At 38.8% G+C, this 25,154-nt stretch overlaps 1 protein-coding gene across 1 annotated transcript in view; it reads left to right on the top strand.

Annotated features, from left to right (window-relative positions):
- LOC117760922 (copine-9-like) overlaps nucleotides 1-25,154 on the top strand; it is a 175,189-nt gene that overhangs the window by 75,681 nt on the left and 74,354 nt on the right. Inside the window, exons 4-6 of the mRNA XM_034584341.1 lie at nucleotides 2,063-2,166; nucleotides 15,296-15,335; nucleotides 19,181-19,260. Of these exons, the coding sequence (XP_034440232.1) occupies nucleotides 2,063-2,166; nucleotides 15,296-15,335; nucleotides 19,181-19,260 (224 nt within the window). The remainder of the gene's footprint in view (nucleotides 1-2,062; nucleotides 2,167-15,295; nucleotides 15,336-19,180; nucleotides 19,261-25,154) is intronic.

Below are 25,154 nucleotides of genomic sequence, written 5' to 3'. Positions count from 1 at the left end.
TGATCAAAAGATGATAATGCAAGAATGAGCTAAGTGATCTGATCTTGAATCCAACGGAAATATGATGAGTCTGTCCGTCCTGTACTTCAGAGAAAAACACTTAAGTAGTGAATGTAAAACAAAGGGCTGTGCTGTAAGGAGGAGTAAGCCTGAAGGTATCACTGGAGGCTGTTTTGGCAGCAGTAGCAGGAAGTGTTTAAGTTTCTGTCCATGACTGCATCCTGCCCGTCTGGCTCCAGCCGAACTAGAGACTAGGAGGCTTTCTCTCTGTCTGTACGCTTCTCTGTGTGTGTTCGTAGATTGGCTGTTTAATCCTCTCTAAGCCTGTCAGGTATATGTCATATCTGCACAGTATTAAAATGTGGGCTATCCGGATTACAAGAACAGTGGTCTCTCATAACAATTGGACTTATCGTTCACTTTATCACTTTCTCTTTTAATTTTGTATATATACTTTTGAAGTTGACTGTGAGTAGCTCATCTTCACAGGCAGCTGAATCTTCCCTTCTCTGGAGTGCAGGACCATTGCAATACATTCATTTTTTTCAATGCTCAGCACCTTTAAAACGGTCTGTGTCCAACATGTATATCCTATCATTTATTTCATTATAAACTCATACATTGTTTCTTCAAGTATAAACCAGCCACAGAGCCAAACAATCTGAAGACTGGTGCCTGTAAAACTGTGATAATGTCAAACATTCTCAACGTGTTTTTTATTTCAAATCGTTTCCCACTTTATATTCACAAATATGACAGAAAAATGTGAAGTCATAATGCAGTCCATTCACATGTATTTTTTTGTCTTTCATGTCGTTGTTAATAATGAAACATATGTATTTATTACAAAATTTGAATTTTTATTTCCAAATATGACAAAATATTTTAAAGCCCCACATCTCTTCTTTCAACTGGGCTTCTTAGTTTGTCTCTAAAAGATGAAAAAAATACATCATCATGTGACCCTGCTCTTTGCTCTTGTGCGGTTCCATTTTTGTAGTATTTTCTGCAACTAAACAACCAACTACAAAGTAGACAATCAGCTTCCTGTTTACCCTGGCATGCACATGCCCAGTGTACATGAATGATCTTATGATATGTGTTTCCAGTTGTGTTATTAAAGATTATTTCTAATACAGAGCTAAAACACTCTCTAGATGGAGACCGTTTTAATTTTACCTTGCCGTTTTTAAAAGTAAAATGTATGAGATGTAGTGGGTTGTCTGTCTGCTGTTAGGCTAATGTACAGAGGGATTTTACTTTGAAAATCATTCACGGCTGGGGTGGAAAACCAAGAATGGTTAGAATGAACCACAACAGAAAGGTCAGATCTAAACAATGAAGCTTTGTCAAGTCGAGGGGAGTTGCAGATTTAGTTGATAATTCTCTACAGGTTTGTTACGACCACAGGCTCATTTACAGTTTTCATACTATCATTTGATATGCTGTTAAAAATATTGACCGTAGCTTAATAATTTTATATCGAACAAATAAAGTGGTGAAGTTGCACACAGCTGCTTGACAGCAAAGACAAGAGCAATCTGGATGTTGGCCAACCCAATGGAAAAATACAAAGCTAACAATCAGATATGTTGGACACTGGACTGCAGTCACTGACAGTGTTGCCAGAATTCTTGCTCTGCTCCTTTTTAAATTAAACCTCACTCTAACAAATGATCAGGATTAGAGACTTAATGTTGGGAAAACAAAATGATAAAACAGATTCTGTGAGTTGCTGGATTTTTAAACTGGCAGCTCTCCCTGGCTGTCGCTTACGATGGAGAACTTCCAAAAGTGACGATATCTACATAATTTACTTTCCTCCCATTCATCCTAGATGAAATGATTGGATTATTAATTTAGCCGATTTATGTTCTTGTTTAGAAAGACCACTGCCTAAATCAGGTCATCAAGTTTATAGAGGGTCTGTGTATGTCATGTTTGCTAGGTGAGAACACAACATTAAGCGTTATCCTCCTACAGTATTTGTTGTGTTTCCCGAAAATATACAGATTGTTCGGCATTGGTGTTGATTGTCCTTCCTCTGTGTCTTTTTTTCCAGTTTGGCCGGACTGAGGTGATCGATAACACGCTGAACCCCGACTTTGTGAGGAAGTTTGTCCTTGATTTCTTCTTTGAAGAGAAACAGAACCTTCGCTTTGATGTGTAAGTGGGAACATCTCCGCCTTTTCCCTCCACAGTACCGCTGTCTCATTGTTAGGAAATGACTTCAATCAAGCCTCCACCTATTCTGGCCTGCAGACTCATACCCACTAGGTTTACAATCCTCCAGTCAATACTGATTATCATGAAAGCATTTTGACTGGATGAGTCTCATCAAAGTGTTGGATAGTAAATCTGCATTATCAAATTTTTCCTTGTCTCAGCACTGTAAAACTCCCAAAAACGAAATTATTTGTAAACTACAAAAAATAATGTCAGTGCTGAGTCCCTAAAAATCATGGGGCTACTGTGGCTCAAGAAGTAGAACAAAAGGTTGGTGGTTTGATGCCCGGATCCTCCCATCTGCTTTCTGAAGTGTCCTTGGGCTAGATACTAAATCCCCAATAACCACTAATGGCTGTGCTGGTCGGTGTATGAATGTTGTGTAAAAGAAAACGGCTGCGTGTTGAGGCGTTGTGTGAATGTGTGTGAACGAGTGAATGTGACTTGTACTTGCAACGTTTTAGGGGTTAATAAGACTAGAAATGGGTTATAAATAAAGCCCATTTACCTGTAAAGTCACTTAGTTACCTTTTCATATTGTCTGTTTCAATGAAATATGAAGTATATTTTTTTACACTCTGTTAGAGATTATTTCAGACGTTACAGCACAATCATTTCTGGTACTAAGTATTCTTCGTAGTTTAGTGTCTTTGTAGAAATGTATTCAGGGCAGAAAATGCAGTCCTCATTTTCTCCATTAGTGTGATAATTGGCTTAAACGTCGGAAAGAAGACTTCCTGGTGTCTTGTCCACTCCAGGGTGTGACATCAGGGTGACACACTCCTACACACACACGCACACACACACGCACACAAATCAAGCCCCATGAACCGAGCCAGGCTCTGAGAGACAATGTTCTCAAAGAATCATCAGAAAGAGAAACTGCAAACTGGTCAAAACATTTTTAATAGTGTAACACAATCTCATTTAAATCGCTACAATATCTGGATTTCATTTAATGTGCTCCAATAAAAGTCACTCTCGCTGTCACTATATATCACAAAGTAAATGAAATGGAGCGACGCCTGCGAGCTAGTTCAGGCAGCCAACTCGAGCTGCGCTGCTCCAATCATGTGACATACATCATGTGACATACCTCACTCTCCACAACCATCTATAATAAACACCCACCTTATCAGGTGGTCTATTTAAGCAGAGAGAAATTTCCCATCATCCCCTTTGCTTTCACTGCTGCTGCAGTATTGCTACCAGTTGCTTCAGCCCCTCCACCACCCCAGCATCCACCTGTAGGCTCCAACGGGGGGTTACAAGTATTTGCTCATCACTCCCATCATTCCTGTGTAATCATATGGGGGAGTGATTAAGTTGGAGCCTAGACACTGCTGCTCTAAACGTTTGAACGTGAGTTGTCTGACTGAAATGATATTGTGCATAATATAACTGATCATATACAATACATGCATATGGCAATGCAATGCTGATGGGAATGGGTGAATTCAACATGCATTTTATAACAAAACCTGCTGGAATCAACATCAATAATTCCATTAATCCCATGCATCAACTATAAGAGAGCTCATACTAGTTGTTTAACCATAGTTGATACATGATCTGTACGGATCCCCAACCACAAGTCACAACACATGTGATCGGCAGATTAATTGCAAAGTTCAACCATGTGTCAAATATCATTTTACTTTTCTTTTAGTGCCGCTGTTACTTTTTAAAGTAGCCTTATAATTCCCTAAATCTTGATGCAGAGTTTTGCAGTGACAATATAAAGATAAAACAGTTGAAGGCAGTTGTGTGTTCACGTGAACAGGGCATGTTAACAGCAGTCGACGTGGATAGTCATGGCTACTGGAGGAGTGGAAGAACTTGAAAAGCCTCCCGCATCATTTAAGTCTAATGTACGGCAGCTTTTTGACTTCCCTGTAAAATATACTGATGATGGAAGAAGAGTGGTGGACAAAACAAGGGCAATATGTCCAGCATGGCCACATATTTGAGGTGACATCACCCTGGTGTGTCAGTAGGGGGACAGAGCGCCAAGACACAACAACAACTTCTTACCGCAGCATTTGAGAAACCCTTTGCTGTAGGATCAGACCGGGCTAAAGCTATTATGAAATCTATTGGTGTGTTTATCGCTGCAGACATGAGGCCATACTCTCACCAGATTTAAAACCTTTGTTTTCCACAACAAAGTACTGGAGCCACGCTATGAAATCCCCCTGCGCACCCACTTAATTACAAAGATCGTGCCAGATATTTATGAACAGGAAAAGATAACAATTGTGAACAAATTATCCAATGGATCTTCTACTGCCGTCACCAAAGACGAATGGACCTCCAGGGCAACGGAAAGCTACTTGACTGTGACTGCTCACAGAGTGGGAGATGTGAAGTCTTGTGCTACAGACATGGCCACTATATGAGAGTCACAGAGGCACAAATCTGGTCAGGTACTGATAGGAGCAGTAGCAGAGTGGAAGCTGGAGAGACCCAATAGCAATATCCCAGTCACAAAAGATAAAGCTAAGAACCAAGTGAATGCAGTGATAGAAGCTGGACTGGGGCCAAAGATAGCTTGCTTTGCTCATGTAATTAATTTAGCATCCCATGGAATCTCAGTGAACCAAATGGGCCGTCTCCTTGGGAGGATCAGGAAAGTGGTTTCCTATTTCAAAGGAAAATCATTCATCAAAGCACAAGCAAGAAATGCTACAGCTACCGACCCACAAGCTTATACACAATGTCACGACAAGAAGGAACTCCACTTTCAGCATGACCCCACGGAGCGCTATCTTGAGCAGCAGGCAGCTGTATACTCTGCAGTAACAGACAAATACAAAAATAATTATCAAAGACATCGTCACTTTGTCTGATGATTACATGAAAGTGGCAGAGGAAGTCTTCCAGGTGCACAAACCCCTCAAAACCGTCATAATCCTATTGAACCCCGGACACACTACCCCCCCTAATCTTCAGGACTACCTTCATAGATCTACTGTGCTGGATCCAAGGTTCAAGTCCCTGTCTTATCGAGACCCTGCCCTACGCCAGAGGACAGTGATTCTACCACTGAGATTGTTGCCACTGAACAGGTAAACAAATTAATAATAGGGATTTACTTAAATAATAAATAATAAATATTCTGCAGTCTAGTCTAAATCTTTGCTATTTCCACTCGAATCATCCACTATTTACCCTGAATAATAATTGCTTTTATTAAATATTATTTCCAAAATTATAGCTCTATAAAATATGAAAAAAAGAATAAGTTAGTTTAATAGATCCAGTCATTTTTCTTGCAGGGTCAAGCCACAGAACCGACACAGACAGGACCAGACTCAGAGGCATCTCCTCCACAAAAGAAGTCGGTCATGGGGGAGCTTTTCTTGTGTCCCAATCGCAGTCAGTCACAAAGGAGACTGAAGGTAGACAAACGCAGACAAGAGTGAAAACTTCGACTTTCACCTTCGTTCTCGCCACACTGGGGATCGATGACCCCACAGGGGCTTCAAAGAACTCAGTGAGGGGTCAGGTAGAGGAAGAGGCCAGAGAGGCCCCTGACTTTCACTGTGTGGCTGTTAACAGTGAAACTCAACAACACCATGGCATTGATTGAACCAATCCCAATCCTCAGTCAATACCTATAGAAGCTGCAGTCTGAACTGATATGTTAATTAGCAGGCTACACATTTGACGTGTGTGTAGAAAGTGATGGACTAAAATCAAAAGATTGTTAATTGGGGTGTATAATATGTGTTTTTCAGGTAACTCAGCAAATAATCAGTTATATAAAAAACACTTTGTCTTGAAAATGAACTAATTCGATTTGATACAATCATTTATACATTGATTAAATATCAGTTTATTTATCAAGCTAAAAATGTCAACAATAGCAATATAGCAATTTATTGAACAGCGTCGTAGCCTTATCAAAAAGAAGGTAAAGAGAATAGTTCACTAATAACTATTTGGCAGCAGATGATATGCAGCAGTGTTGGTTAAATATGTATCTGGCATACAGAAAAAACATGATTGCTGCTGCCAGAATATTTGATACAATGCTGCTTTTTGCCAGTGAGAGAGTTAGAGTCGCAGCTTTGTAAATCTGTCTGTCCAACCTGGATCATCAGAATTCACAGTCACTTGCACCTCTGCTCCCAGAAAATGTTTCACATTCATACACTTAAGAGTAGTCAGTAGTGATTGGCTGGATTTCAGCCCTGATGTAGTTGGATTGTCACATCTCTGCAATAATCTATGATATATTTGATGGATAGATAGATTCTTTATTGTCACTGTGCATCAATACATTACAAAATTTCCTTTGGCAGCAGTCTACTTAGCAATATATCTATTTAGAAAATTTATGAAATAAGATGTTCAAAAATAGTGAAATATGACAGAGACTATAATATTAATGGATGATATATTGCACACTTGTAGTACATTGTTGGCAGCAGTTAAAACATTAAAACATTGTTCTATGGGTTGGGGGTGGGGGTGTGACCCTGAGTCTGCCTGACGAGAGGGTGGCGAACAAATGGTGACCAGGATGTGAGGGGTCCCTGCTGATGTTGACTGCCTGTCTGTGTAGCCAGCGGGGGGGGGGGGGGGGTTAGACCTAGTGTCTGCAGTTTGTTGACCAATTTGTGCAGGTTGATGGTATTTAATGCTGAACTGAAGTAGGTGTTGGGATTTTCCATGTGAGTGATCAGTGTGAAGTGCTCGGGAGATGGCAGCATCCGGAGATCTATTGGGGCTGTATGCAAACTGATGTTGGTCAAGATTGAAGCCACGCAACTTTTTTCATGTAGAATAAATCTTTGGTGAAGTTTGTGCTGTTGCTCAATAACAACCCGTCATGATGCTGCTGACAACTAGACCAGTGATTAGCTGTTCTCCATGTCCCCAGCGTATAGCATCACATATGCTGTGAAATAAATGTTGCTGTGTCACAAGGCCTTTTCATATGACTGAGATTAGAGGACTGTGTGAGCCCAGGGGAATAGACCTAATCCATTTCACATTTTAAAATTGAATGAGGAAAGAGAATAAGCTGCAAATGAATTCAGATATCAGAAAATCAACTGCATTGTTATTCTCGCTGCATAAGAGTCCAAGTTTTTTCAGGGCGCTGAGCACTGAGTTTGAAGCTCTGCTCCCCTGGGACAGCAGCCGCCCTGCTTAGTGAGGAGTCTTAATCTCCTGACAAAGTTAATCATTAATGCTAAATTATTAAGTAATGCGACATATAACACACACCTGCACACACACTTTGGCAACACACACACACTCCATCACTTCAAAGTCTTGTGTGTTGTGCATCACTGGTTTTGTTAGACACCACAGATGCTACATGAATCACTGTCCTTCAAACAAGACGCTCATTGTTTTTGTTGTTGCAAAACTCACAATAAATCCATTTGACTTTATTTTCAGTCTTTTCACTTCACTAAGGAGGAAAGACTGAATTAATCAAATTAGTCATGCAACTGTGCTTTATGCACATTTTTCTAAGAAACATTTCACCAAAGTGACAAAACTGAATTATTAATGGTGTTCCACAAAGTGCTCAAAAGTTATTATTCAATGTTGAGGATAGAGCACTGAATAATCACAAGAGAATAAATATAAAAATGTAAAACATAAAATATAAAATATAAAATATAAAATATAAAATATAAAATATAAAATATAAAACATCAGCTTTCATGATGAAGCTTTTTTTCAAACATTTGTGAGCAGCTTTTTCAGAACAACTTAAGTAAACACAAGATGTTTGAATCCTAAATTAAATAAAACAAAAACTAATAATGCTGTCACTCAACATTCGGCCTTGGAAAAAATAAAAAAACACTGAGCAGAATTTGAATGGTAAACACACCAGTTGTGTGCAGATCACAGATTTTTCATGTTTAAATTAGATGAGAAGTAAACATGAGGTTAAACAAAGCCTGAATGCAGACTTAAATGCCCAGAATCAAGGAGAGCAATAAAAACGTCCTCATGTCTTGAGTAAAGGTTGAATCTAATTTAGACCTTTTATTATTTCTTTCATACATACAGTATGTTAATGGGTGACAAAGACAGAGCGCAGACAGTGTCTTTCAATATAAACACATTTCAATATGTTCTATATTCTAAAGTATTCTACTTTAACCAGCCATTCAAGGATACACCATAAGTGATTCTGGTCTGTGACGAACCAGTAGTTCAACCGTTTGCAGTAATACACAACTGTACATAATACAACGTACTGCATCACACTGGATGCAGACCAGAAAAATATCACTCCAGGGAATGTTAATATTTAGTGTTAAACAATCAAGCTACAACCAACAATTGCATCTTTAATTGGAAATGGTATTAACATGCTCAAACAAATGTTCTGTTAATCCTGGATTGACTGAAAAAGCACAGCAACATATATCCATATTTATTCTGTACAATATATTACTAAATACTTACGTACTTAAGTATGACTATAAATGAGTGAAACATAATGATTACAAAAGTGCTCTTGTGAGATTCAGCTACATGTATTTATAATTAAGCTTTATATATGTATTCTACATACATTCATAGAAGGAAGATGGATGTTTGGCAGGAGATGTTCAGTGTTAAATATAATTTCAAACATATTTCTATAAAGGCAGAAATGAACCTCACTTTTTGGACCTTGATTGCCTTGTGTGGTAAATTACTGTTCATCCTAACCACAGGGGAGTTATTTAGATTAGATTTCTATTTGGTAATAGACATTGTAGTGTTATTGCAAATGTATTTGTTGCCTTCATGTCAGACAAGTTTTTTGCATGTTACCAACATGTGCTGAAGGACCAGCAGGATCACAGTGTGCAGCTCTAACACCTTCTCAATCTGAGTCACAGAGGCACCTCATTCACACGTTAAAGCAGTGGAGTATGCAGGAGACAGATTCTAACTCTGTGCAAAATAAACAGTCCTAATGACCCATCTGCCAGGCTGCAAGTCAAAGTAATGCAGCCATGAGGACAAGAAGCAGTCAGATTGTTTTCCAGACTGAAATTCAGTTTGGTAACCTGAACGTTGGATTCACTATTTCTCTCCACATCATCTATAAAAACAAAACAATGTAAAGGTCACCCACAGTATAATCATAGGACAACATTTCACCATGATTCATGGCAGATCAGAACAGCAGGAATAATGTTACAGGGAGGAACTTTAGAATAGGAAACAGCCACAGTGAAGTGGTTGGATGAAAAGCTGCAGGAATAAATGTGTTAATCAAGGAGTGTCCGAAATAACATCCAGTTAAAATTCCTTTTACTGTTATTATTCCTTTACGACAGCTGCTCACAGTACACACAGCTCAGATATCCCATATCCAGCAGAGGTGAGTACAGCTGATGTACATGTGATACACAAGAAATGCCTGGGTATGTCAGTAAATACAATAATATCAATACATATATAATTTAAATGATTAAGTTGCTATATGAGTCAATAACTGATTCTATTTATTCATTCATCATCAAGACATGTTATACTTCATAATATTATATACATCTTGGTCAATGATATGTCAGTGAAATCTTGTTTTTATTGGTCACTCTTCTGTTTCGCACACAGCCTCACATTCCCACACATCAGGAGTCTCCCATCTCTCCACCTTGGTTATTTTTAGCCCACGGAATCACAATAGAAAGATGTGGAGCAAAGTGATATACGGTGTGGTCCAAAAGTCTGAGACTGCTTTACTGGATATTTGTCAATCAATCAATCAATCTAATTCGATTTGTATAGGCCATAAACACAAATCACAATTGTCTCATAGGGTTTAATACGTTGCACATGCAGACAGTGAGTAGTTTTTTAAACAGTTTGTAACAGTTTTCACTGGATATTTTTTATTGAGCGAGTGGTTGGTTATTATAAATCAATCAAATCTTCTTCCACAGGTCCGAGCTACTTCTAATGTTACCAAACAACATGTTCCATACTGGCTGCTGCCATCCAACAAGTCGATCTAATGATGCGGATACAAATAACGGTTTGTAGCTAAAAATAGAACAACGTAATTAATATAGAAACTAATACAATAATAATAACATAAATGTTGTTTAGTGTCTCAGACCTGATGATCAAACTTAAAAACTGATGTTGCTCTGAGACCATTTCACTTCCCTGTTCTGATCTCTGCTGGTAAATACAACCAGAACTACTAAACAGTATGCATGACCATTATGTTAAAAATCTAAAATAGGCAAAAACTATATGTGAAACATCTGTTATTCAGGTTATTAACACATATTGAACTGAAACTACTGAGTCAATGTTTTGCTTTTACAATAAGGTGAATATATAAAATCTCATCTCTTCAGAGAAATGATAAAATCCTCCTGTGGACTGTAAGTGCGTGTCAGGAGGGCAGTACATGTGAGTTATAGTATTTGGACAAAAGATTACTGGACTAAGATATAACATTGCAGCTAAAGGAAGCTGCTGCATCATCTAAACCTGTGGTATTGTGAGCTTATCAAAGACCCACCTGAGAATTGAACAAATACCAGCTATTCTAAAAGAGAATGAACCTAAAGCCGAGAATGCCAATTCCCCCAGCACAGGTGTTGCAATCATGGGTTATTGTTGAAAAATGTAATTAAGGCTGTCCATTGTATTTCTGAACCCTAAAGGAACGAATCAGAGCATAACAGAGCGAGCGCTGATGTGTAATTAAGCTTTACATGTGCAATGCAAAGACTTAAATAATGAATAAAAAAAGGCCTCATCCACAAAGCCATTTGGATATGTAAATCACATCATGACCAGCTACACATTTTGATTCACACTTTGTTAAATCAATCCCTTTGCATCTTTCTTTAAAGGGCCCATATTGTGTAAAATACATTTCCTGGGCTTTTACTCTGCGTAATGACTTGAAGGGGGTCAGTAGAGACCCTCAAAGTATGAAAACAGTCACTCCGCGGACTTTTTCACTCAGTCCATTCTAAGAAAAATGTTATCAAAACGTCTCGTTTCGTACTTCCTCCCCCGTTTGAGTCATATGGGTTCGCACTCGTCACTCAGCCCCACCCAGCCGGTACCAGTCCAGCCTCCGAACCCCCCCCCTTAAACCACTGATATCAATCAATCAATCAAATTTGATTTGTATAGCCCATATTCACAAATCACAATTTGTCTCATAGGGCTTTACACATCAATAACACGTTTGGTCCCGTTCATGCAGACTCCGGTGGATGTTAGTGACATATCTTCATTTGTGTACCTTTGTGTCATCAGGTGTTCCAGGCTTTTAATTGCAATAGCGTTACATGCCGAACCTGAGGGTACACTGAGGCCAAAGGTAAATCTGTCTGTCTACTGGCTTGTATGGCAGTACTATGAAAGCCATGTAGCCCGCTCAGTAGATCAGACATCATTACCTCTGTGCCTTTTTAAACTAACAAGGTGTGACATCCTCTGCCCTTAACCCTCAACAGGAATAAGGAAAAACTACTAAAAAACCCTTTTAACAGGGTAAAAAGAAGGAAGAAACCTCAGAGAGAGCCACATGTGAGGGATCCCTCTCCCAGGACGGACAGAAGTGCAATAGATGTCAAGTGTAAAGGAGAACATCACCAAGATAATGGTTTTAGCAGCATTGATAAGGGTAAACATTTTGAAGCATAAAGAAGATATATCATCTTAGGGGTACCAATACCTCAAATTAAATCCCAGAAAGGTGTAAAATATGGGCCTTTTAAAGTCCTGCAACCTGCCAACCTGCTGTTTGTGTTATGGATAGACTTACAATGTAAATTTAAAAATATAATGTTAACTAAAACATAGCGAGGAACACCGCAACGTGGCAAATGAAGTAATTCGATTCTGTGATGCTGTTCATCGTCTCATAATATTTAAAATGTCATTAAAGCTAATGAGTGTCCTTTCTCCTCATGCCCTAAAGGTCGCACTCAACAAAATTTTAGCTCCACTCATGAAAAGTTTCGAAATGTAGTAAATAGTAATTGAACTAAACTAAACTTCCCACAGTACCCAGAGACTAACAAGTGCTGTTTTTTGAATGATGATTTGCAGAGCCAGCACCCAGGGAGCCTGTAATTTTGCATAGCAGTGATGTGATTCCACTAATCACCCCCATGGGGACTATAAGATTCAGCTTAAATTACCTCACTGCATATTTTGCAGGGAATAATGCTCTTATTGTGTATAAATTTCTCAGGATTAATCCAAGAAGAAGAGGACACCAAAGTTTTTAATAAACCAGAATCTCCATAGTGTCTGGTATATGGGATGATACACCCTGAATCCCTCAGGACAGATTCTGATTACGTGCAGTGTTTGGATGCTGATCCACAGAAAACCCCAGTAGTTTTACATTGTCTGATTGGAATCCCACTGTGTGGCTTGCACAGAGAAATACAAAGCGATGAAAGAATGGAGTGATATGAAGAAATATGAGGGTGACGAAACACAAACTGTTTTCATTGTTCACTCTCACTTCTGATACAAAGCCCAGCTCCCCTGCCGCCTGCCATGTAAATGAAGGTCATTAGATTTTTTTTGCAGCTCTGTTTGCACCTCCGCACTCAAATCTCATTTTGTCATTGCTCATAGGCTTATCCTACTGTGTGGTAATTTCATTTGATCCCACCCAAACTCAGCACATAGGGCTCAATGTGATGTTGCTCGAGAAGGAGACTTAGAAAGTGAGCGTGGGGGGTGGGAGAGATTTCAGCTGAAGTCGAGGAGCAGAGAGATTGTGGACTAGTGCTGATTCGTTGGATTGAGCTAAAGGACAGAGGATAGAGATGCAGTATAACGAAAGTGTGTGTAGGGAGTTATGGAGTGACTCTTTTTAATGGCAGAGAGCACTGCTTTTGGCACTTTTAGGCAGGCTGCAGTGCCACAGTTGGTGGTATATTTAGATAGTGACTCTCTTACATTCCCTCTCAATTCCATTAGTCTGCAGCTTTTACCCTCCTCTTCAAGGCCCTATAACCCAACACCGATTCTATAAAAAATATACCCAGAAACCAGCAAGAAATTTAAGTGATTCTAGTGAGTACTGTAGTTATACTCGTTTTTTCAAAATAACTCTTCCATGCCTTTTTAAATCTGCACGACAATAGAAGAGGGGGTGCATTAATTCTGAAACTATAGCATTCCCACCTTTTCCTAATGCAGGATGTGTTGGTGAGTCCCTTCATGCTTCAGTGTTGTGTCACTCTCTCCTCTGACCATGCATAACCCTCACCTGTCAGCACAGCTCTGCAAGACTCAGGGCTGAAGAATGAAGGGAGAAGAGAGATAAAACGGAGTGAGCAGGTGGAGAAGAGAGATTCTGGTAGAGGAACACTGTTACAAATGCCACACAATATTTTTGGCAGAGTACATTTTGGAAGACATGTAATTGTTGCCTGGATAAGATTCATGGACAAATGCCAGGGGATATGTTGCATTTGTGTCATATCGGCCAGTGCTGTACAGACAGTTACATGCAGTGTGAAAAGCAGGTCATGGGAACATGCTTGTTGTAATTCCAAGTCAAAGACAGATCAAGAATTTCCAACAGCAACAAAATCTCACAGTTTGCGAGCAGAACTAAAGAGTAGAGGCCTGTGTATGAGGATGTCTCACTATGACCACTCACTCCCACAATGTGTGTGTCCACTCCTGCCCTGCTAACATCCTGATCACAATGGAGTGTCATTGATTTTGTGTCTTCTCTTATCCTGCAGCGAAACCACAGGCGCTTACTTTCTGAAGTGTCTGATGTTCTGTCCTGTTTTTGACATGCTTCCTTTAAAAGAAACAAGACAAATGTTGCTGTTTGTGTCATGGATAGAGCTGGATATAATAATAATAATAATAATAATAATATGTTAGCATGCTAATATATGCTAATTAGCAAGACAAGGCAACTTTATTTATTTTATTTCAACATCAAGACAATTCAAAGTGCTTTACATAAAATATATAAGGCATCATGACAGATTGTAAAAGCATAAGACAATACAACAAGAAGCATAACGAAATTGAAAGAGTTCAATTAAAAATAAATAGAATAAGAAATAATAAAGAAAGCCTTGTACAATGCCTTTATGAACCTTCATGCATTGTCTAGTTGAGCATGGAACTCCTGCAAGGTCAAAAATGCTCATTACTGTCAAGTTGCTTTCATGTGACTGTAAAACAGATGAAAATGTGTCATTTTAAATCCTCTGTGTTTAAAGAAAACCATCAAATAATTGATGGTTGTAATTCTTACTATTTTATAGAATAAATGTATGTATAACAAATACATGTTAACAACATATCATTATGTTATAGCAAACACTATAAATTAAAGGCTTAGTGTGTAGGATTTGTTGACAGAAATTGAATATAATAATCATAATGATGTTTTTATTAATGCAAAATAAAATAAGAATCGTTATGTTTTTGTGTATGTTTGAATAAGCATTTATATCCAGGATTTTCTTCCACAGAGCTCACCATGCATGTTTCTACATTAGCCTGAAGGTACAGACCAAACACTGGCTCTAGAGAAGACCCTCCGTCTTATGTCACTGAAGGCCGTTAGCCGGGGCAGCTGTGGCTGAGGGGTAGAGCGGTCTTCCTCCAACCTGAAGGTCGGCAGTTCGATCAGTCTTCCCCATCTGCTTGCCGAAGTGTCCTTGGGCAAGATGCTGAACCCTGAATTGCCCCTCATAGAACAAAAAAAGTGCTGCTAATAGATGCACTGTATGAATGTGTGTGTGAATGGGTGAATGTAAAACTGTACTGTAAAGAGCTTTGAGTGGTCATCAAGACTAGAAAAGCTCTATATAAATACAAAACCATTTACCATTACAGAGTCTCCCACATGCTTAGAAGGGAAGGGTGAGGCTGAGGGGGTTCAGCTGGTTGAAAAACTGTCCTACACACTGAACCTTCATTTTACTAATTGTTAGGAAGAGTTAAGAAAGTGTTTTTTTTAGGTTGTGCTTTCTGCTTGTCCTCTACGGATGTCTGTTCCATTGTGTCCCCATGTAAGGTGATAAAAGTGTGTATTCAAAATTGTTCTGTGTTTTTTCAATTGCAGGTACAATGTGGATACCAGGAGCTCCAACCTTTCAAAACACGTAAGCAGTCTTGTCAATGACCCAGCATGGAGCCCTGAAACAGACAGGAAGCAATAAAAATAACTTACTGTAATTTAAATAATTTGGCTTGTCATTGCAGAAAGCTCAACACAATGAGCACCAACCATTCATCTAGTCACCTAACTGCAAATTACTTTCAAAGTACACCAGAATAAAAAATAGTTCTATGACTGAATATAGAGTCCTGTTAATTACTTTTATGCCCTCACAAATCTTTGCGCCAACAGTGATTAACTCAGCCTATATAATATAGACTATATTATAAGGTACTACGTATGCAAGTATTTCTGCTTAATTATCATCCAGAGATATATTTTAATATATGTATTTTTATTCCTGCTCCCTTGCCATGATTTAGTTTGCTTGTTTTATATTTAAAATCTTTCCTTTTTTGGCTTGCCTTTAAATAATGCTTGTGTGATTTTTTTTTTTAAATATGAGCATTATTTCCCATCTTATTGCCGTATACTGTATGCTTCCAGAAAACTGCAAATGTGGTAATGAAAGCAGGGTATTACATGGGGAGACAAAAACAAGCCCATATTGTATAGTAATATTTTGATAATGTTTGATTCATTTCTTTTGCTGCCTTTTGTTGAATTTGGGACTTTATAAAGTCTGGAGTAGGCTTACTCTTCATTTAATTAAATATAAATTATAATGTAAACAAAAATAATGATGTGTATAAATTAAAACCCAAATCAACAGGATTTGGGTTTTAATTTATTTTTTATTCTATAAAATAGTAAGAATACTTACTTACTTACTTTTATCACATCATTGATAAAAGTAATATTTCATAATGAAAGTATTTTACCTCAGCTCAGAACAACTCACTGTGCTGAGCAGCAAAGACAGTGATTCCATCCCCATTTTAAATGTGGAATATTGCGCAGCCTTTATTATTTATTATCTTGTTACACTGAAAGAATAATTAATGTGTTCTTTTAATATCAACTTGAAGTTTTTTGATTGTGTCTTTCCAGTTTTTCCTCTAACACATGTCTGCCTTTCTTTCCTGCCTCCCTGCCTGGATGAGCAGAAGGTAGGCTGACGTCACGTTGCATACCTTTATTTACATTTGTCTCGTTTACTGACGGACATTTTCGAGTCTTGGTTAAGGTGTTAGCGCCATGTGACACAAACGGCTGGGTGACCTTTAAGTGTGTTTCTTTCTGTGGCTGCTTAAATGATCTGACATTGAAAGTGATTTGAAAGTGAAGGCAGTCACAATGTTGCACAGAAAATAATTTGGGCTGGATTGTGAGAAGATCTCATTCCTGAGCGTACGACTGTGAGGTTTAAAATCCCACAACACAATGATACATCCTTTACTCTCTGCATTGCAATTTAATTAAATTGAGTTCTTTATTAAATTTGGGGAAACGCTAAATGTTTTTTTATTACGTCATGAATCAAATTTTATTGTGTTTGTCATGAGCTCTCACCTCAATTCAATTAATTAAATGAGTGAGGTAGTGAGTGAGTTCACTTTCAGCTGCCACCTGGGTGATTTTGTCAACTGCAGTTAAGTGAATATTTGGCATAAATGTGGAGACATGAGGCAATAATAGTTCAATTAAAACATTATCCAAATAAAAAGGTATCAAAACAAACTTTAGGCTCAATCAGGAACGTTGGTTAATGAGTTATTACATATTTTTATGAAAAAATATGGTCTGAAAAAAACCTTTTTTAAGCTATCATCAAAAATAATAGAAATTATTATTATTATATTATTGATCAGTAAATTCAGAAAATGACATAGTTCAAAGATTGCATTTTCCTACATACTTTTGCATTGAATAGGACGGTAGACACGACCTAAATCTTTAAAAAAAAGTAATTCACAATTTATTCATCATAAGGATAATGCCATCATGACATCACTATGAAGTCAGAAAATCTGATCATATAGGGTCATATTACATTAATTTTGCAACCAATAACATAAGAGACATGATCTACTGCTTATTTAGATTAACCAATCATTCATCATCACACGGTGTGAATGACATCCCGATGATGCCATTTTGAAATGATTCTGAAATGATACTACATTAAAAAGTTTTGATTGCGGTATATACAGCAGGTGAAGGCCTCCTGTGCTTTTGACTTACAGTGATATGTTGATATGCACAGCCTCTCACATGAGTGCTGAAATCTTACCACTATTCAATTTTATTTGTAGAGTCCCAAATCATAACTTGCATTATCTCAATAGTTACATAGTAAGGTCGAGATTTTCAATAATTATATAGAAACCTACAATGAGTCAACACTTTGGTGACTTTGGAGAGAAAAATACCCCCTTTTTAACTGGACAGAGCTATTACGCTCCACTGTCTAAGATAAGTAACATAAGATAATCCTTTATTAGTCCAGCATTCGGGAAAATTGCAGTATTACAGCAGCAAGAGCCAAAAAGGCATCAGCAAGTAATAAGTAACATGCAATACCTAAGTGTGAGGAATATAAAGAATATATATATATAAATATAGAAAATATGCTGTGTTAACCTTCATTAAATCACATACAAACACATACAAGTAACAAAATGACAGCACACATCAGACACTTACTCAATATTTGACTGTTTACAGGAGACCGGATGTTTAGAGATCAGATTACTGGGGCTCATTATTACTGCATGCGTGTCATGACTTCCTGTCCGATTTTCTTGAAAACATGTACAGCTAAAAACACGATTTATTCTTGAAATGCATCACTAAGCAAAAACGGTAGTATGGCATTTTAATCTATAATGTCACCATTTAGAATATGGGATTAAAAAATGGGTCTCTATGATCGTTGAAATAAATAACTGTTAAAAACTCTGTCTGCATCTGGCTGCAGATTCATGGAGCAGCATGTTGCGATGCTCTGGCACCATACAGAAACTTCCTCGCCATGCCCATTTGTTGAGCTCTTTAATAATAATAATAATAATAATAATAATATCTCCCTGCGATTGGCTCAGCTGGCTCAGAGCGTTGATACCAGTCTGAAAGTGGTGTGGTTTGGAGTGAAGAGCTTTGCTGTATGTTCCATCTCACTCAGCCTGTTTGCACTTTGTGCTGCTGCACCGAAGTGAACCAGAATAGCAGGTGCACACACTAGAAGACTACTTTGCTCTTGTTGTTGCACTTGTGTGATTATATTGGGCCCATGAAACATGTGAAGAGTCAAAAGCATCATATGTAAGTGGAACAATGAAAAGACTATATGAAAGAAGGTTTCCCACATGGTTTTCTGTTGTTTGCAGTTTGAATGGCGCTCTTTGTTTATGTCACGTTGTTGCACCCTCTTCTTCTGCAGTGGTTTAATGGCACCCACATAAGCAAGTGGCTCAACCAACTTTTTATCTCGATACGATAAGTCTTAATGTTCACATAACTATATCCATTAGAAATGTTCCTTGATTCACATGTTCTACTGCTCATAATCTGGTACTTTAGTTAAATGTAAGTAAGCAAAGGGAGTGTTTAAGTCAGTGAGAGTGAATGCAGGACAAGAAGTGATTAAAATATCACAAAATCCCCCCCCCGTTGGTTGTGTCTTTGCAGTGCATAGTTTAGTATGACAAGTGTGACAAGAGCCATGTCAAGACAGTTACATCTATAAAACCAGAATGCAAATGAAGACCGAGACTTCTCATTTAAGGACCATGTGAATAATGAAAATATCACATTGAGTTTTCCAGTCATAGTAATGATGTACTGTTAATGTAATAATGTAATGTAGCAGTGGATAGTAGTGATGTGGAAATGCATGTGTGCCACTCATCTGTACTGTGTATTAATCACTCACTCTTCTCCTCTGTGAAGGACTTTCTGGGTCAGATGTTCTGTACGTTGGGGGAGATCATCGGCTCGACCGGAAGCAGGCTGGAGAGGACGCTCTCGTAAGTACAGCGTACTCCAGATATCAGAGGAGCTCTCAGGGTTCTCTCTGAGGCCTGTGTGGAAAACTGATCTCAACACAAAATCTTAAACGTCTTACATTGACATGGTTGAATCTCTGGTTGTGAAACATGAAGTGAAAAATAAATCTAAAGTCTAAATCTACAGTTGAACGACTGTGGCCAATAGTTGAAATGAACACACAAAGGCTTCATTGATGTATCATTACATTGTCGTTATCACCAAAAGTTCTCTTGACATCTTCGTCTGTGTTGCCTACGTGTGTGACACCGTTTTTTCATCCAGATATTTGGAAAGAGTGATCCGGAAAAAATATCCGGAGTTCATTGTATGTTTGAAAGTAGCCATGCTGTAAATACTAGCCCACACAGCAGTGGGTTTGAACTGTAAAGCTGTGCACATGCCATGTTTCCCAGGTTTACAGCACATGTCAGCAATGTTCTCACACTCGCCTCTCAGAGGTGCACATCCCTGCTTCTGTACCTCCACTACTTCTACTCTCTACATCAAGTCAGCCATTTGTCAGTGGCACCATTGATCTCAAATCAAATGCTATGTTGCAAAGTGGGGGCCCATTATGTAATATAAATGATGATAAGAATGAAAATAATTATAATAATAATAATGAGGGTTGAGGTCTTGTCACCCCTCAGCAGCTAACAGGACCTTATCAGAAGATCTGAAGCTACAGGCTGGTGACGTCCTATTTAGGAGATGGTTATGCAGTATTCATTCAGAGCAACATTTCAAAATCAGTTCTAAACCTCACAACCAGCCAGTGGAGCGAAGCTAAAATAGGGGAGACAAGACAATGCTTTTGTGATTTGGTTAAAAGTCTGGCTGCTGCAGTTTGAACACCCTGAAGCTGTGAAAGTGACAACTGTTATTTATCCAGTTTGATCTGAAGTTCTGAAATGTGTCGTAAACTGTAGTTTCTTCTCTTTAGGACACTGAATAATACAGCAGGTGGTGTAGTCATGCTTCTCCAACCTGTAAATCAGGATTTCATCTGCAGATGTTAGTGTTGTCAATCACATTGATGGTGAGAGGGATGGTGTCACACCAGTCTCTTCAGTATCTCATCATTTCCTCAGGCTGATTCTTTGGCTTGTGCATGGCTGCCTGTCAGTCTGTTAGTGGTTACTGTGAAATGCTTATTTGGGAGTCACTGTGGGAGTCATTATGGACACTGATGTAAACTTTGCATACACCTGTGAGGACTGTAATTGTTGGATAATCCAAGCCATCCAATCCATGCTTGCTGAAAGTAATAGAGTATACCTGGACCTGGACCTCATCACTTCCTCTCACACTCAGGAGGTCAGGAGGCTTTCGCCTACAAGAGTGCAGGGAAATGTACAGTCAGCCCCCGGCTCCTGTAGATGTCATTAAGGTGTCCTTGGGTGAGGGCTTTTACCCTTCAATGGGAGCTCCTCATTGGCCAGCAGTGAGAAGCTGTGGTTGCACTGGGAAGCTCCTAAGTGTAAGTATAGCCTTCCTCCATCCAGCAAAATATTAAACATTAAAAATGACCTACTGCCATTTAAGGAATTGCATTTTACAGCATTACAGTGAAACAGTAAGAATACAGGAAATATGACCCAATGCTGATGAAATTCTGAGTGTCACCGACCTTTGATCAATCTGTCAGCATCACCTGGACTGACAAAATGGCAGCTTCTCTTCCCCTTGGAGAGGCCAGAGGAGTGAGTGGTGTGTTTGCCAGAGGGAGACAGCGTGAAACACGATGAAGCCACTATTTCTCCAAGCCTCTGGTTTATGTGTTTTGAGAGCCTGGAGGGCTTCAACATGTTCTGTCTATAATTAGACAGCCACAGTGATGGGCTGAGCTGCTACATGGGCAATTTTGTTGTGTTTGTGTATTTGAAGGGTGATGATGTAGCTTTGGAGATATTATTTCATCGAAGACAAGCAGAAAATGAACAGAGATACTTTCTTGTTGGGTGTTTTTGTTTTATTTATTTGGGTGTAAATGAAGACCAAATTGGAATTAAATCCTCTGTCGTACTGGACATGTTCAGGCTATTAAAATAGTTGACTGCTGAAAACCCCCCTTTAAAGTGAAAGATAGAGAAAGAGAAAAAGTCATCACGCATTTCATGATCAGCCGCCTATAAATCATCTTTCCAGTCTGAGACTTTTCGATGGAGATGCTACTCCTGCATTATCATTTATCTTTGTTGAAGCCTGCAGGAACATTTCCTGAATCAGACAGCTTGTCAGTGAGAGGCGTGGGTGGTGTTAGCATGAAGCGAAGTGTGTCTCATTACATAGGACTCCAACCTGCATGGAAGTCACACTCGCTGGGTAAACAGCCAGATATACACCGTGAAAGTACAGAGATCACATCAAACCCAGAGAACATCTGATGGACAGACACATGCACTAGTTGGATTAGTTGAATGTTGGTTTAAAAAAAAAGTGACCTTACCAGTACAATACCAAATTTAAAGGGAACACTGTCACACGAAGGGTGAGAACTTCTCAGCCACTTGCCAACATTTAAATAATACCATCTCTATCGGAGCTGTATGACATGAGTTTGAGTTTACAATTCGAGACGAATGTAAAGCCTTTGTTACCGGGACTACTACTTCTTTTAAATATCTCAAAGTTAAAAGAGAAAGAATATCTATATATCTCAAAGTTATTAGATACAGACAGGTATCTTGTAATAATAATAAAAACCTAAACAAGGTTATCAATTGTTGCCATTTGAGAAGACAGAACATTGATGGCACTACCTGATTAAATGCACTTTAAGGTAGAGTCTTTGGAATATAACAAAGACTAATACCAGGATCACACTTGAAGATTTTTCAAGATTCAAAATGGACAATGTGTGAGATCAGGTGATCGATTTTGATTGTGAATGATTGTAGACTCACAAGTTCTCGTCACGACTTTCTCAATAAGGATAAAGCCCTGATGTCAAGTTCTGAGTCAAGTCTCAAGTCAAGACTAACAAGTCCCAAGTTAGGTCTAAGTCCTAAACCCCCTGTTTCTTGTCCTAAGCGAGTCATTATGTGTCCTCAGACAGAATATTTCAGGGGTGTAGTGAACTTACTATCCATCTCTCTTTGAGATGCATTTTTGCTCAAAAATCAGGAAACCCTGAACACAGGGGATTCAACATGGCAAGATCATTTGAGATGAGGAAATATCTTGGTAAGGACGATTCGAAAGACAATGCTAGGGACATATTAGTACCGTCTATACCCAAATCTCCATCCATGCCACATGTAATGCTATTTAACATTTTAAAAATAAGCACACAAAGATGAATTTATTAATAGTGTGTTGGCTACAAAATTGCAACGTGTACACATTGAAGCTTAAAATTAGCTTAAAACTTAATTTGTAAACCAGCCTGACAGACCACGGAGATGAAACTGGTATTAATCATGGATGCATTAGTATGAATGATTACAAATTGCTGAACATTCATTTGTATGCACACAAGCTTTTGATGATGGATTATAGTGTCACATCAATATCTACTGACCGTCAAAGTGTTTTCTGTACAGGTGGTAAGGTAATCCCACCATTATGGGGATTCTGGTAAATGTAAATAAAGAGGTTTGGTCTAACGTCCCTGTGATATATTTTATATTAAATGAAACCAGGATCGTTCCTTAACCTCAACCAACAATCCTGACATGACCACAACTCAATTTGCTTCAGTCACTAGCCGCTACAGGTAATTTAGCAGCAAACACAGTATTTGGGAACATTTTACTTTTGATGCTTGTCAGGTGCACCATGTAAATTAACAACATATAGTATCATTACTGTGTTAATCAAACATTTAACCCTGTTGAATTTGCGTTTCCCACATGTGTTTGCTGTTGTAGTTTCATTACATAGAAAATGTAATTCTTAGGAGACAGAGTCGATGTCTTACAGCTAAAACACTGGTAATATGACATACTGATAACCTGAGGAACATAGGAAGAGGATACCCTTGGTAGAACACTATATGAGTTTTACGTTCAAAGCACACACGCACATAAACACACACACACACACACAAACACACACGCAGAGAAAGAAATAAAATGAAAAATATTGATCCTCTTTGGATGACAGGCAGGTTTCCAAGGCAACTGAACGCATGAAGGGTACTTCATACTCTGCACTGCTCAAAGATTTGGCGAGGTGAACTGTTTTCCTACAAGCTGCACTATTCTCCTGTGCTTAAGATGACATCAGAGCCATGGTGAGGATCTATTTTCAGACGCTGGGTGGGGAGAGGAAAGGAGCCCTGTGGCATTTAGCACGTGGAGGACAGGATTAGAAGGGAAACCCACCTTGAGCATCAAGTCACGACGCACCCTCTTATTTAGTCGGCTTTAGTGCTTGTGGGCTGAAATTGTATTTAGAGTAGCAATAAACCACCTACCGACCTCAGCTATATCACCTCCTGTGCTGTGGTAAAGTGCCCCCACAATGGCTGCTGTGACACTTGACACATGATCAAGAGTCACTGTGAATGGCATCATGAAATATAAAGATATTTAGTATTTCCATAAAGCAACAGACCCTATTAAATTGTGTTTGTGTGTTTTTTGTTGGGCACCAATGAAAGGTGACTATCAGCTAAGAATGACTGGATTATATATTCTAATCTCTTGTGGTGGCGGCTGATCATGGACTATGACTGCTTGAATTACAATGTGGCTTCTTACATATTCTACCATTACTGGCAATAACTACTCCATTTTAATTGTCATTGCTGCTCCCTTTATCTCTATAAGACATTTTCTTATGTATAAATACTTGAAACATCTTTCCATTATGATAAAAACTGTTTCTTCTAATTGATGTCAATATTTTAATTTGTTGATGTGTTCAGCTGCTCTTCTGTCTGTCCTGAGAGAGGGATCCCTCACATGTGGCTCACCCTGAGGTTTCTACCTTGTTGAGGGCTAAGAAAAGAGGATGTCGCACCTTGTTAAGCCCTATGAGACAAATTGTGATTTGTGAATATGGGCTATACAAATACAATTTGATTGAATTTGATTGATCTCAGTTAAGTTAAACCAATAACTTCTCACAGTATTGTACATGGTAGGTCAGACAGAGAATCAATACTGAGCGGTGTGTCAGGTGAGAGGCACACCTGATCGACCTTATGCTTAATGATGTACATCTCGTTCTGTTGGCTGTCCCACTCATAAAATATTTCAAAGCCGTATGTAGATGGATGCTTGATATGTCCATGCCCATCCAGCGGCCCACTGATCCACAAACTGGCTAGAGATCAGCTCTTTGATGAGTCCCTATCACTGCTGACTGTTAACAGAGCCTCACACTGATCTGTCACTTCGCGCCATGCCACCACTGCTTTTGGCCCACAACGTGTTTAGCATCAGCTCTGTTCATCTGACATGAGGCTGATGATTCCCAGCTCTCTGAAAGTTAGTCATTACAGAATGAGAGCAGCATTCAAGCATGTAGCTTTGTCTTTGATGTGTGATGAGTTTCAACAGAGCAGGACGTCTGTGTTTGTGTTTTGATCTGAACTCACGTCTGTGCCTCCCTGTCTGTCTGAGTTGCATTTATTTTTGATCTGTTGCCATGGGAAGGAGTTTTCTGAGTTTTGAAGCTCTGGATGCCGAGGCTAGATGCTGATAAGCCCTTTGACGGATCTGCACTCTGTGAAGGAGCAACATCATGGGTGAATTAAACCCTTGGGGACAGCTCAGCGTGGCGGTGAACCTTGACAGATCTCCTGAACATCTGCTTCCAGGTTTCACATATCTCTATCACAATTTGTAGCTTCTTTTCCTGCTGCTCCAAAAGTACAAGTTTAAATTCCTTCACTGATTTGAAGAATAGCTTGACAGGCAGG

This window comes from Hippoglossus hippoglossus, chromosome 5 (assembly GCF_009819705.1).
Source record: "Hippoglossus hippoglossus isolate fHipHip1 chromosome 5, fHipHip1.pri, whole genome shotgun sequence".
Lineage (NCBI taxonomy): Eukaryota > Metazoa > Chordata > Actinopteri > Pleuronectiformes > Pleuronectidae > Hippoglossus > Hippoglossus hippoglossus.
This window is presented reverse-complemented; position numbering and strand designations above follow the sequence as displayed.